This window comes from Tursiops truncatus, chromosome 1 (assembly GCF_011762595.2).
Source record: "Tursiops truncatus isolate mTurTru1 chromosome 1, mTurTru1.mat.Y, whole genome shotgun sequence".
In the NCBI taxonomy this organism is placed as follows: Eukaryota; Metazoa; Chordata; class Mammalia; order Artiodactyla; family Delphinidae; genus Tursiops; species Tursiops truncatus.
In genome coordinates, this window is record NC_047034.1 from 158,604,284 (window position 1) to 158,618,913 (window position 14,630).

Consider the following 14,630-nt stretch of genomic DNA (forward strand, 5'->3'; position numbering starts at 1 on the left):
AACATCCCTTGTAGACTGTGCAGAATCTGGAGGCTCTTACCTTCCTAGCGACACCCCATTGCCACTATCACTAGGTGCTACAAGGAACTAAAATGAATTACTTAAAGTAGGAAAACCAAAGCGCTTACCTTCCATTTCAGTCAATGCAAAAACATTCACTGAATATCTCCCAAGCACTCACACTGCTCAAGGAATCAAGGTGAAAAGAGAAATCCAAATGGTTATCTCCAAACTGACTCAAATAGACAAGTGATTTATTATTCATTTAATAAAATGTATGTGCCAGGCACTGTGCAGAAGCTTCTGCCTTCAGGAAGCTTTACAACCTAGTTTAGTCTCACAGCATCAAGAACAAAAAACAGGGCTTTCCTGGTGGCGCAGTGGTTGAGAGTCAGCCTGCCGATGCAGGGGACACGGGTTCGTGCTCCGGTTTAGGAAGATCCCACATGCCACACGGAGCGGCTGGGCTTGTGAACCATGGCCACTAAGCCTGCGCGTCCGGAGCCTGTGCTCCGCAACGGGAGAGGCCACAACAGTGAGAGGCCCGCGTACTCAAAAAAAAAAAAAAAAAAAAAAAGAACAAAAAACATAATGAATCTAAGTGTGCAATGATGTCAGAGAGTGGAAGTGAGAACTATTTTTACTGTGTGGTGAGTTCTGAAGTGGTCTTTGAAGGCTAGATGGTTAATATTTCTAAAGGTAGTGGCGTAGGGAGGGACAGCAGTTTACCAGGAGCAAAGATTTAGAGATCAGAAAGTCCACGGTTGGTTTGAGGGACAAGATCAGTTTGGTTAGAGAGGTATAAATACAAAGGCCCACAAGCAAAATGTCTTTGGGATGTAACAGTGAACTGCTGGCCCCTATTCTGCAGCACTCCGCCCCTCCATCCCCAGTCTTCAGACAAGGAGGGTTCTGCATGGCCTGTAGGTGCATTACACAAATCTCTCTGACTGGCTCTTCATTTCAACCTTTGGTAATAGGAGAAAGGGTTTTTCTAACAGCCCTTGTAACAAAATAAAAGCAGGATTTCTCTAACCTGTACATATTAATTCAAAAAGGAGGAGCTAGATTTGGGATGCAATCTTCTGAGGAGCCCAGGCCAATATGGGGAAGAAGAGCCAGACTGAGAGGCCACACAAAGGGAACCCTCTCTGTCCTCATTAGACATGCTATGGACAGACACTCAGTGCTGCCCCTCAAACCTTGTCAGCTCCTTCCAATATGATGTAGTGAGAAAGAGCACTGATTTGAGAGTCAGGTGAGCTGGTTCCAATCCCAACTGAATAACCATGGGCAAATTACCCACTATTTTGAGTCTCTGCTTCCATTACCTATAAAATGAGAATAATAAACTTTATAGCCCAGTATGATTGATGAGGTAACGTGAAAGTGTCTAGGGTCTAAATGCTGAATCAATGGTATTTCCTTTTTCTTCTCAGCCCTACTTTGAAAGGCTTCAATTCCCCATGAGGGCAATTTCCCAGAAGTCAGAGTCAAAGAGGACGACTATATTTTCGTGCTCTCCATTAGCAGGTGGTTTTTCCTCTTCCTTTCTCCTAACACTGTAGCTCCCTTCTCTTAACCTTTATCCTTCTATTCCATCTTCATTCCCTCCAAAGCTAGGCTGTAAGAACCAATAAGCCAGAGTTTTTTGTTTTGTTTTGTTTTTTTAGGCCACGCCGTGTGGCATGCAGGATCTTAGTTCCCCAAACAGGGATCAAACCTGTGCCCCCTGCAGTGGAAACATGGAGTCTTAATCACTGGACCGCCAGGGAAGTCCCAAGCCAGAGTTTTCAGAAAGGGCCTGTTCTCTACCATTTACCTCACCCCAAGATAAGCAATTCTAACCACGTCTCATTACAATTATTGCTTCTTTGGAAGATTTAAAAGCTGATGACTTTCAAATCTACATCTGCAGTGCATATCTAATACTCAAGGGGTTCCTTCTATCCATGTTCCATAAGCACCTCAAATGCTTAAAAAAAATTTCTTTTTAAGTCATCATCTCCATAAACCTACTCCTCATACATTCCTTATACATTTCATTATCCACAATCCCATGTCTGGAATTCTGAAATCAAAAGAGCTCTGAAAATAAGAAGCTTTTTAGTATATATAACACAAAATACATTTAGCAACAAAACCTGAACAAAATTAACATGAGACTATTTATAGCCCTTATTAATCCCACTCAATTAATATTCAAATGATTTGCCTGAAAATATTAATATTATTTGACTATACAGGGCTCTATCCCAGACCCTGCTGGAGGTGTTATGCACTCAAAAGGGTGAAACTGGTTCATGGGGGAGGGGGAGAACTTAGATATTACAATGGTATGTGGCCCTCCAAAGCTCAACCTTACAAATAAAGACTTATTCCCTAGTATCTAATTTTTCTTGCTGGATTTTCTTGAGTATTACATAAGCAGCATTGACACTCACTTCATAAAAGGCAGACAAAAAGTATGCAAGAACTATACTACAAAGCTATGGCAAACAGACAGCTATGACTGGGGGACTTTCTCTTGACTGATGGCTGAATCTTGAAGTCATATGACAAGAGGTGGCCTGAGCATGCCTGTTTTGCCCTGTGGATGTTATTTATGTTTGATCCTCAGTGCTTCTGTGTGTGACATGGGTTTTGATAATTAAATTAAAAATTTACATTTTATTATTTAATTCTACAAATTAAAATGTGTCCCAATTAATTATGCCAAGTGCTAAAAAGAAAAATGTTAACAATATCTGAACGACTATCTAGCAGCTAGTTAAAAGTTATTTTCTCATATCAGCAAAAGTTAAAATGTTTACTAAAAATAATGTTAAGAAACTGATTTTTCTCTATTGTTTTGTTTTTGCTGGAAAATGAACAACTTTAAATGATTTTTAAAAATCTGATTACACTGTTTCTGTATTTATAAATACTAATTTGCATATGCAATTTGATACATTACAACTTATATACGTAAATAAAAGTTACTCAGCAAATACAGCTATAAAACTTAGTTAAATGTAAATAGCTTTTTAACTTTTAACCTAAAAATCTTGTTTAGTCACTCTTAACCTTGCACTGAATAAAAAGCAAGCTTTATGCTTACTCATTTAATGTATAAAGCACAGACATACTTACTGTACGTAAAAAGATATAGAGTATATCTGCATGTTAAAATTTCATGGGAGGGATGCATTAGGGAAAAAAGATGTCTAAAAAGGCTTCTTAGGAAGGTGATAATGAATGGAAAGGTTGAGGAAACAATGATATAAGGGATTAGGGAACTGTACCAGTATCTTCTCAGCTTTTCAAGTCAGAAACTTGGGAGTCACCCTTGACAACTCTTTTCCCCTTATCCCCATATCCAATCACTAGTAATGGTCAGCTTTATTTCCTATTTCTGGACTGTCTCTGTCTCTTCTTCTCCATTCCTACTGCCATTACCCTAACTCAGATCTTCATGATCTCTTGCCTAGACTTTATAAGAGCCTCATTAACCTGTTCCTTTTCTCTTTATTCCAAACTTCTTGAAACAGTTTGTCTCTCCTCTCTTATTTCTTAGCCCACTCCAATCTGCTTCCATGCTATCAAAACTGTTTTCGTAAAAGACACTGATCAAGTGCAAAATGCTAAATTCAATAGACCTTTTCAGTCATTTTTCTCGTCCTCTTGGCAGCACTCAATCTTGATAGCCATATCCTTCCTGAAATACTCTTTTCCGTTGGTTTATGAGACATCAATCACTACTTGTTTTCTTCAAATTGTGGCTGCTGATCCCCTTCTTCCTGCACATTAAAGCTAATGAAACTTGAGGTTCTCTTTTCAGCCCATCTCCCATGCTATACATTTTTCATAGGCACTATCAGTGATTCCCATGGTCTTAGTTACCATATATAAACAGATGATGAATCCTCTATCTCCATCCCCAGACCCCACGCTTGAGCCCCAGACTTCTCTATCCAGTTGTTTTTTGGACAGCTTCCCTTGGAGGTCACAGAGATACCTCAAAAATGTCCAAATTTAAACTCAACTCAGTTAAAAGCATCACTATCCACTCCGCTGCTCAAGGCAAGAGGCCTAGGAGTCATGCTTAATTCCACCCTGCCCCAACCACTTTCAGCCTCCAGATGAAACCAATAACCAAGCCCTGCTAATTCAAATTCCTAAATCTTATTCTCCACTGTTACTACCTCAATCTCCATCAACATCTCTTGCTAGGACTACCACACTACTTAAGAACCAACTACTTCAAGAACCTCCTGGTTGGAATGTTATCGCAGTCTAATTCATTCTCCCCAGAGCAGTCAAGCAATATAAATAAATTAATTTGATCACGTCACTTCTGAGATTAAAACCTTTCAATGGCATTTCACTGTTATCAGGATAAGGTCCAAATATCATTCCCCCTATGCTACCAACCCACCTAGCCTACCAATCTTTTGCTTGTGAAATAATCATTTCACCCTGCCACTGACAACTATCCATAGATCAGCTCTCATTAGCTTAAAGGCCTTCCCTGATCCCCCTATGGCGGGGTGGACCCCCTTATTATATAAATCCATAGTAATGCGGACTGCTCCACTCAAAATATTTATCATTTTATAATGGTATGCGATACAAAATCAACTGGGACATAGGAAGAAAAACATACACATATGTTGTAACTAACACACATATATATGTATATAAATAACATATACAAATGTTACATATATATAAAAATAATATATACGAATGTTACATATATATAAGTAAGGCTTACCTGTATTATGCTTTAGCCTATTAATACTGGCAACTTCTATCTGTTGGTCAGGTGGCCAAGTTTTCCTGAAGGAAGACTGGGAGTTATACCAATCAGGTGAAGACACTAGTTCATTCACATTTATCATACTGCATGACACTGTAGTTTGTGTGCCTAGTTAAGTGGATTTACAAGATAGCTACTTTTAACTAAATTAACATTCACAAAATAAATAAACAGCTTAGAGTCCTACCAAGAAACTGTATCGGGGCTTCCCTGGTGGTGCAGTGGTTAAGAATCCGCCTGCCAATGCAGGGACATGGGTTCGAGCCCTGGTCCAGGAAGATTCCACATGCCGTGGAGCAACTAAGCCTGTGCGCCACAAATACTGAGCCTGTGCTCTAGAGCCTGCGAGCCACAATTACTGAGCCCACATGCTGTAACTACTGAAGCCTGCGCGCCTAGAGCCCGTGCTCCACAACAAGAGAAACCACTGCAATGAGAAGCCCGCGCACTGCAACAAGTAGTAGCCCCCACTCACTGCAACTAGAGAAAGCCCGCACACAGCCACGAAGACCCAACGCAACCAAAAATAAATAAATAAATTTAAAAAAAGAAAATGGGGCTTCCCTGGTGGCGCAGTGGTTGGGAGTCCGCTGCCAGTGCAGGGGACACGGGTTCGTGCCTGGGTCCGGGAAAATCCCACATGTCGCGGAGCGGCTAGGCCCGTGAGACATGGCCGCTGAGCCTGCGTGTCCGGAGCCTGTGCTCTGCAACGGGAGAGGCCACAACAGTGAGAGGCCCGCGTACCGCAAAAAAAAAAAAAAAAAAAAAGAAAATGAATGGAAGATAATGTTAATAATGCAGGAAGAGGAACAAAGAAACAGCAGAGCTGATGTCTCTGGAAGTAAAAGCTCCTAAGTACCAGAATTTCACCTGCCACATCACAATAAAACAAAACAAAATAACATAATGACCAGCTAATCAGATCTAAGTCAGCCAAAGATTTAAAATTATCTAGAAGATTATTTAAAATATGGACTTACACTCTCTCATGCACCTTACTCTGAATGTATAATATGCTTAAAAATAATACTTACTGAATACACAATGGTATCATGATCAGCAAGACATTTAAAAACACTTGTCTTGGGCTTCCCTGGTGGCGCAGTGGTTAAGAGTCCATCTGCCAATGCAAGGGACACGGGTTCGAGCCCTGGTCCAGGAGGATCCCACATGCCGCAGAGCAATTGAGCCCGTGCACCACAACTACTGAGCCTGTACTCTTAGAGCTCGCGAGCCACAAATACTGAGCCCACGTGTCACAACTACTGAAGCCTGCGTGCCTAGAGCCGGTGCTCTGCAACAAGAGAGGCCACCACAATGAGAAGCCCGTGCACCTCAATGAAGAGTGGCCCCTGCTCGCCGCAACTAGAGAAAGCCCGCAAACAGCAACGAGGACCCAACACAGCCAAAAATAAATAAATAAAATAAATAAATTTAAAAACACTTGTCTTCATCCTTTTATAATAAATACGGTGTATATATTTTTTGGCCTTGCCTCACGGCTTGCGGGATCTTAGTTCCCTGACCAGGGATCGAACCCGGGCACCCTGCAATGGAAGCAGAGTCCTAACCACTGGACTGCCAAGGAATTCCCAAAATGTGTTTAGATTTTAAAAGTTAACTTGTAACATCTAAAAATTTTTAATCTGTTATGAAATCATATGAAAATTCAGATTTCCAACCTCAAGGGGGAGAGGGATTGTGGAAAGGGATGCGAAATTATGCAGTAAGGCAACACTAGACCTACATTCTGTCATGGCAACAACTGGCTGGACCTCATCAGATTGCATGGGACTCTAGTTGGCCCGCCAGTCTACATTTGGTTGATTTTACTCGATTACCCATTAGAATTTAAGCTCTAGGATTTCACTAAAAATATATATATATTTTTGTCTGTTTTGTTCACTGCTGTATTTCCAGGGCCTAGAACAGTAGCTGGCACACAGTAGGCATTCAGTAAACATTTGCTGAAATTAACAAATAACAGGTGCCTGCCTGCCTAATCCCTAAAAATGTTTCTGACAAGTATTCATAATATGTTTCTGCCTTCCCCTAAAAGACAAATTGATTTATCTTTTATATTTAGCACAGGGCCTGACACATACTAAGTACTTTATTTGCTCACTGTATGACTAATAGCAATTAGTTATCACTTACTGAGTACTCACTGTGTGCTAAACACCACCTTAAAACACTTTACAAGCATTAGCTCATTTAATCACCCTAACACTCCTATGAGGCAGATGCTATCACCCCTGTTTTAAGAGATGAGGAAAATCAATCTCTGGAGATTAAGCAATTGGTCAAAGCTCTAACTGTATTACAGAATGAAATAACTGTAACACAAGATAAAATATGAAAAGAGCTATAGGAAAGGCAAGAACAAAGTGCTACAGAATTCAGAAGGACAGTTCACTTCCAGTTTGGAAGGCATAACACACATATTTGGGAAAGGTCCCTGAGGGAGGTAGCATTTAAACTAAATCTTGTAAAAGGGCCAAGATTTTCATAGGAAAAGATGGGTGGGGAAGGGATTGCTTTTGTCACTTTCTCTACCAGGAAAGGTGAAGTACATACCAAGGAGGTAGTCTGAGTAGAATGTAGGATATGTGGATAAATATTAAATCGAACAAGACTAGTAAAGTCAATAGGAAGGCCTTGAATACCATACCCTATGGGTTATGATTTTATCCTGTAGACAAAAAGAAGTCCATGAAGGTTCCTAAACTAAGGAGAAGAGTGACAAGACCAGAAGGGTGTTTTAGCAACGTTGCTGCAGCAGAACTGGTCAGGGTACGGAGGCTATATAGAACAGATTTAGAAGGCTCCTGAAGTAACAACACCTTTACAATTTACAATATTTTCTGACACCTAGTACTTCACTGACACTTCACTAACAACATTAATAAATAGTATTATCATATTTTCACATCAAGGAGCCTGAGACTTAGCAATTTTAAAGACCACAGAATTAAGTCTTTGTGGGACTATGCTGTGAGAATAACATACACAAAACAATTTAGGGAAGACATCAGTAACAGGATCACAGTATCCAACAACTGCCAATATAGGAAGGGAAGAAAAGAGTAAGGAACCAAAAATAGGTTAAGATTTCTATCTTACGCCCTAGTGTCTGGGCCAGTGGTCCCACCATTAACAAAAATGTAGGAAAGGTACACCAGGAAGGGGGAGTGAGTTTGATGCTTGTGGGACACAGTTTAGTAGCTCTCTAAGTTGCTGTTAGGAACTGTGGGGTGGGTGGGCAAGGCTGGAGGGAAACTAAGAAATGGGATAAATTACTTCCTGACCTGGAGGCATTATCAGAAAGGTTTTGTTACTTGCAGCAAACCAGAAGCAGCTTTTAGTATCCTAGAGCCCAGTGACAGGACAGTTCCAAAAACATCATGAAGAAATGAGATTCTTTCCGTCTTCTCGACCCTCACCCTTCGAACTGCCTGCTCTTATTTCTAAATTCTGCCTCATGATTCCAGCGTTGCTAATGGCAATTTCAGAGTCAGAAAAGGGATCTTTCCTTTCCAGAGGCAGAACACAGCCCTTAATAGCCTATATTTTGGTTAGAACCATACTACCTGAGTATTTCCTCTATTTACTAGCTGTGACCTTGCTTAAGTTACTGAACCTCTCTGTGCTTCAGTTTTCTCAACTAGAATGTGAGAATCTGAGAAATATACGAATTAGTATTACAGTACTTAGTGCCTAGCACATAGCAAGTTCTATGTAAGTGTTCGCTATTATTATAGCTTTCCTATCTCTCCATCTCTTTGAAGCTCTCACACTTTGGTGATACCTGGGTTAAAATATAAAGTGGCAAAAAAACAACAGAATAAAACTTGGCAAATAAGGAACCCTTTTCAGAAGTCCTCCAGGCTTCCTTTCACATTCATTAGCCAAAATCTGCATCACATGCCCATACTTAAATCAATCACAGCCTAGGGAGATAGAATTACAATGACTGGTTTAGTTTATATCAATCAAGACCTACCCCCTGGGGCTGGGAAGGTGCTGCCAGATTCCTGGTTAGCAGGATGGCAGGAACAGCGATAAAAACGACCGGTGTCTGCCAAGACTTAGTCTTGAGAGGCTGCGGTCTCTGCTGGGGAGGGTTAGAAAAAGTAACTTCCAGAGCTGCAAGCCTCAACCCCACAGGGTTCCTAAGAGCAATGAAATCACTGCAAAGGTCTGTTAAGGCTAGTGAAGTTTGGCACAGGAGAAATAGTATAGGATATAGGCCAGAGCTCGAGGAGCGTACTCTTGAGAGGCAGTGAAACACAGCAGGTTCTAGATTCATGGAGGTGTGACGCAGGCCATGTTAGCGTTCCCAGCCCTAGGGCCTAGATCACCAGCCTTGGACTTAATCACCTAATCTTCTCAAAGCCTGTTTACTCATTTATAAATGGGGATAACCCAAATTATCTCGGATTTGATGTTAGGATTAAATGTAAGGATATATTTCACCCCGTAGTATAAGGATCAGAGAAAAAAACAAAAATAACCAACCCACACACAAAAACCCCACCAAACAAAAACCCCAATGGCCTGGTGTTCAGAAAGACAAGGTGCAAGGCGGGATGGGGGTGGCGGGGAGGTACCTGAAATGGAGTTGCAGAGAAGAGAGGAGGCTGCCTGACTCTAGACTAAAACTCCCCTTCAGGACCCTGGTCAGGTTCTGTTGCTCTATTGAAGAACTTTCATTTCAAAGTTTACCAGAAAAGGATTAAATTTAATCACACCTGAAGTCTTCTTAGAGGTTTATGTGCAGCAAAATGGGTAAGAATCTCACTTCTGGCTTTGCTGTAACTAACTGTGTTATGTTCTCTGAGGTAGTTTCCCCATCTATAAAAACTAAGTAAATCACTGTCAGATTTATTTCACTGGGCTTAATAAACTAAATATTAGCCCCTTCCCTTTGAGGCAGCAGTGTTCCTGAAATTGAAGGCCAATACAAAATCTATAACATAAAAGCCCCTAAAATTTTTCATTGACACATAAAGTTGCAGCTACAAGGACAGGCCTATCAGTCTTAATGGAGGATTCTGGAAACCAGAGTACTTAAAGGAAAGGAACAAACATTACTGAAAACATTATTGAAGGTGGAAAAGAATCTGTTCTGATATTTATAGAGCCCTTACTAGTCTCCAAACACTGTGGTATCTTATTTAATTCTCTAACACCTCGATAACCCTGCCCCCTCCCCTCTTTCTAGAGATGAGGAAAGGAAGGCTCAGAAAGGAAGAAAATAACATTTATCGTGGACTGTACTGGATGTTTTCCACATGCATCACTGCATCTGACATTTAAGTGACTTCTCTGGATGAGAGCTAGGAAGTAGCAGGCAGGATTATAATGCCAGATCTGATTCTAAAGTCATTGCCCTGCAGCTCAAGGGAGTAATTTATGTTTCCTCAGGATCAGGTTTCTTACAAAACTCAATCCCAGAATCTCAAGCCCCACCCCCAACACACCCACAATAGTTGGGGTTAGCAATTCACTTTGCAGTTTTCCAGTTTCTTTCAGATTAAAGATTTCAAAGTGGGCCCACTAGCAAAAATACAAAACACCTTTACAACTCTGCCTAGGATTAAAAGCTTTCTTTCCCCCTTTTCCAGCCCAATCACTTGGGGGCCAGGCCATAAAGAACAGCAGCTATAAACTAGGGCTCTGGAGCGATCAACCTGGTTTAAGCCACTGACTGTGTGACCTTGGGTAAGTTACTTTACCTCCCTAAGCCTCAGTTTCCTTATCTGTAAAATAGGGATAATAGCAGTATCTATCTCAATAAATAGGTTGTGCATATTAAATAAAACGTGACATGTAAAGCAATCAGAGCAATGCCTGCACACGGGAAGAGCTTAGCAAATTTAATAGTTCTCATTGCTGGAGAAGAAGTACCACTGATGGTTCTGTCCCTAAGTCCAAAGACTTCGCCATCGTATTCTCTCTGAGCACAGGCCTTGCTACCTGGAGTCCCTTTAGAAAGAGCAACAGGTCGCTCCTTTTCTCCTAACCAGGGCCAGGCCCAGAAACCTAAAGCCCCCGACCTATACATGACTACGAGATCTTGGCACTGGTTTTCTACCACTACGAAGGCTGTCACTCTGAACCCAACCGAACCACCCTATTTCCGCCTCGGCTCGGTAAGTTCTCCCGGCCTTCAGCGGCCCAGGCTGCCTTCGGCATGGCTGCCCCTGGTTACAGGCCTGGAGCTGGCTCGCCTGGCGTCCCTTCGCCAAATAACTCTCTCTGCGACGTAGGGAGGGTTTCCCTGAGTTCAGGGCAACCAGTGAATCCAGTTAAGAGGCGCGTCGGTCAGACACACGCCGGAGAGGGCTGCCTTAAACGCCTCCCGGGCCTGCCACCGGGAGCCCGGCCCAGACCGGAGGGTCAGCCCCTTTCTAACCTCCGGGAACGCGTGGGGTCCGGCCCAGGGCCACCACGTGGGGGCTCCAGGAGTGGCAAGGTGTTTCCGAAACCAGCCCCCAAAGACTGCTCCCCGCTTGGGGCCTAACCTGGCCCCAAACTGGCCTGAGCGGCGCTCCCGGCCTGGCTTCTCCCCTCAACCCTATTTGGAGGAGACTCAGACATCCTCTGCAGACTGCAGACAGGCTCTCGCCAGACTCCAAGCCCCGACACTGCCTCAGACCGAGTCCCCAAATGCCTGGTTTCCTTACTCACCCATCGCGGCTCCGCTCGCTCTTACTTGGCGGCGGCAGCGGCGGCAGCTTCGGCGGCAGCTTCAGCAGACAATATGGCGGATCTGCAGGACGGCAGCCCGAAACGGACAAACAACTTAACAATCCCGGGAAGAAACGCGCTTTCGGCCCCACCGCCTAGTTCACAGCGACGACCGCATTTAAAGAGACCGCAGCTATTAAAGGCGGGGAATAAGGATGGAATATGAAAGGAGTGGGTGGAGAAAAACTGGGAGGGATACCTACGAAAGAAAGTTAAGTGTGCTTAGGATTTCTCAGCTTTTTCTGCTATTTCCTTTTTGTAGTGAGGTCTCCTCCCGTAGAAACTTTTTCTTCCAGAAAGGTATTCCTTCCTTTTGTAGTTAAAACCACCCATAGACCCTGAGCCGGATATATGAATAAGGAGTCATCTGGAAAGGTGAAGTGACTTGCTCAAGGATATAGCGATAAGGAAATGAAGAAGTCTAGAGTAAACCCGATTACAATCTTATTGGGAGATACAAAGTGGAAAAATAATGAGACCGGTGCAGTGCTTTATAGTTGACAGAGCTATTTCATTTAGCCTTACTGCAATCTCTCTGAGGGCACAAGTCAGTTCTATAGTGTTCATCACTGATCTCCAGCACCTAGCACAGCATCTGGCACGTGGTATGTGCTCCATGAATAACTGTTGAATGAATAAACAAACGAATGAATAGATCTGTGAGTTACACAAAAAAAGGGATATGATCTCCCTTTTTAGACATGAGGAAATTGAGGCTCTGAGGTTCATACATCTTTTTTTTTTTTTTAATATTTATTTATTTTGGCTGTGCCAGGTCCTTAATTGCGGCACGCGGGATCTTTAGTTGGGGCATGTGGGCTTCTTAGCTGCAGCATGTGGACTTCTTAGTTGCGGCATGCAAGATCTAGTTCCCCGACCAGTGATCGAACCCACGTCCCCTGCATTGGAAGGCGGATTCTTAACTACTGGACCACCAAGGAAGTCCCGTTGTCGTGTGTCTTTTGAATCATGGAACTTATGGCTGGTGCACATTAGACCTCCCTTTTTGCATAATAGGATTCCAGTCCTTCTGTCCCCCACCTCAACACACAGAGGAAGGCTATGTCTTCAAGTCACTGGTCCCAAGAGGGAGCTATCTTTTGGAAGCCCAGGTCCTGTCATAACAAATTGCCACCTCTAGTTGTGGACCTGGCCCACCTAGGGAAACAACTCAAAAAGCCAATTCTAGGACTCAGGGTCAGGAAAGGGAGTGTTATCTTTCTCTTGCTACTGCCACTTCTCAAGGTCAGACCTCTTCATTCTCTGTTGGTCTATTTTACCTGCCTCCTCACTGGTGTGCCTCCAGGTTCTCCCATTTGCACCCATTATCTCTTTAAAAGCAGAGATCTTTTTTTTTTTTTTTTTTTCTTTTGCGGTACGCGGGCCTCTCACTGTTGTGGCCTCTCCAGTTGTGGAGCACAGGCTCTGGACGTGCAGGCTCAGCGGCCATGGCTCACAGGCCCAGCCGCTCCGCAGCATGTGGGATCTTCCCGGACCGGGGCACGAACCCATGTCCCCTGCATCAGCAGGCGGACTCTCAACCACTGCGCCACCAGGGAAGCCCAAAAGCAGAGATCTTATCATGTCCTCTGCTTAGTGATTTCCTACTAACGGCCTTAGGTAATGCCCAAACATTTCAATCTGACAGTTAGGCTGGTCCTTACTGGCTTCTTGCGCTACTCCCTGCCAGGCAACCCAGGCTCCATCCATATTTGGGGAACCACATTCCCCCAAATATGCTCCTATCTTCTTTTGTGCCTTTGCATATGCTCTTTCCTCTGCTTGGAACGCAATGCCCTCCCTTCCCCCTTGACTATGAGGTGAACTACTCACTTTCAAGACCGAATACAATTTTCACCTTCTTGAAAAAGCCTGTCTTTCCAGACAGAGTCAGACTATCTGTCCTTTCTGCTCCCCGGTGCCCTGGACACACATTTTCCTCAGCAATTGGCAATCTAGGTTGTTCACAAGGTGTCTCTCTCTCCTGGTTGTCTATGAAGGGACAGTATCTTCCTCATCTTTGTTTCTGTCCCAGTGCCTGGCACAATGCCTGCCTCCGCAGAGGTACCACAAACATTTGCTGCAGTGTCTGCCTCCTGTACACCACCATTGGAGCATCTGCATAACTTGTAGCCAAACAAGGGCTCAGGGGACACGGGCAGACTAGATGAATGGCTATGACCATGTCTCCTCTCCTGCCAGCCCCTGAGCCCTCCATCCTATGCTCCACAGGAGCCAGGTGGCCTTCCAAGCCGCTTTGTTTCCATTCAAGCCCTTGGCCTTGCTCACACACCCTCCCTAGCCTAGAGCCATGGGTCCTCCCTGATCCAGTCCCTGCAGACCTTTCCAGATCCAGCCCACCTCCCCGCAACTTTCCTTATCTTTCTTGCTCTAGGAACCACTTTCTGCTTACCTTCTCCAAATACCCCAGGATGCTACTGCTCGGCTTGAAGCGCCTTTACCCCCTCTTGTCCACCTAGGAAGTGGCCGATACAACTCAGACTATCCCCTCCTCCAAGAAGTCCAGAGAGCATTAAATGTTCTCTCCCCTGTGCTATTCTGTACCTTGTAACTGTTATACCCCTCCCAGTGTAGTGACTTGTTTGTTTCTGTGTCTTGGCATCTTCACCATCTACCTCGGCATCTGACACAGAGCAGGGTCTCAGTGACTGCGTGCTGGGAATCAGTACATCACATTCTGCTGGGATAGTAGTGTTATCTTTCAGAGGGTTTTGGGACCCAGCGCTACCACTTCCTAGCTGTGTTACCTTGGGCAAGTCATGATACATAGCTCCCTGAGCTCCTGTTTTCATCTATAGGAGTGACAGCACCTACCTCCTAGGGTTGTCATAAAAACTGGATTAAGACAAGGCCTGTCATACATGTAGAACAGCCTCTGGCACACAGCGAGCATTCAGCCAGCAGCAGCTACCATGCTACGGTGACCTCGGGTGTCTCATCTTTTCTCCACCGGAGAAGGCAGAGCTCACAGGGGCCCCAGAAGCCACACATGGGGCGTCCTGGCCAAGAATCCCACACCTCTGCTCTCTGCCTGACAGGCAAGAAAAGGAGAAAG

The 14,630-nt window shown here is 43.8% G+C and overlaps 1 protein-coding gene across 6 annotated transcripts in view; it reads right to left on the reverse strand.

Moving 5' to 3' along the window:
• KPNA6 (karyopherin subunit alpha 6) overlaps window positions 1-14,608 on the reverse strand; it is a 53,867-nt gene extending 39,259 nt beyond the window's left edge. For 4 of the 6 annotated variants that reach the window (XR_012326244.1, XR_012326242.1, XR_012326243.1 and 1 more), the window contains exon 1: window positions 14,390-14,608. Coding sequence is in view for 2 of the 6 variants with exons in the window: in XM_019938226.3 (XP_019793785.1) it covers window positions 14,390-14,468 (79 nt within the window). In the remaining 4 variants the exon portion in view is untranslated. Of the gene's footprint in view, window positions 1-4,756; window positions 4,818-11,494; window positions 11,651-14,389 lie in introns of those variants that run through there. The other 2 variants (XM_019938228.3, XM_019938225.3) reach the window with 2 other exon arrangements.
• Window positions 14,609-14,630: the final 22 nt, after the last annotated feature.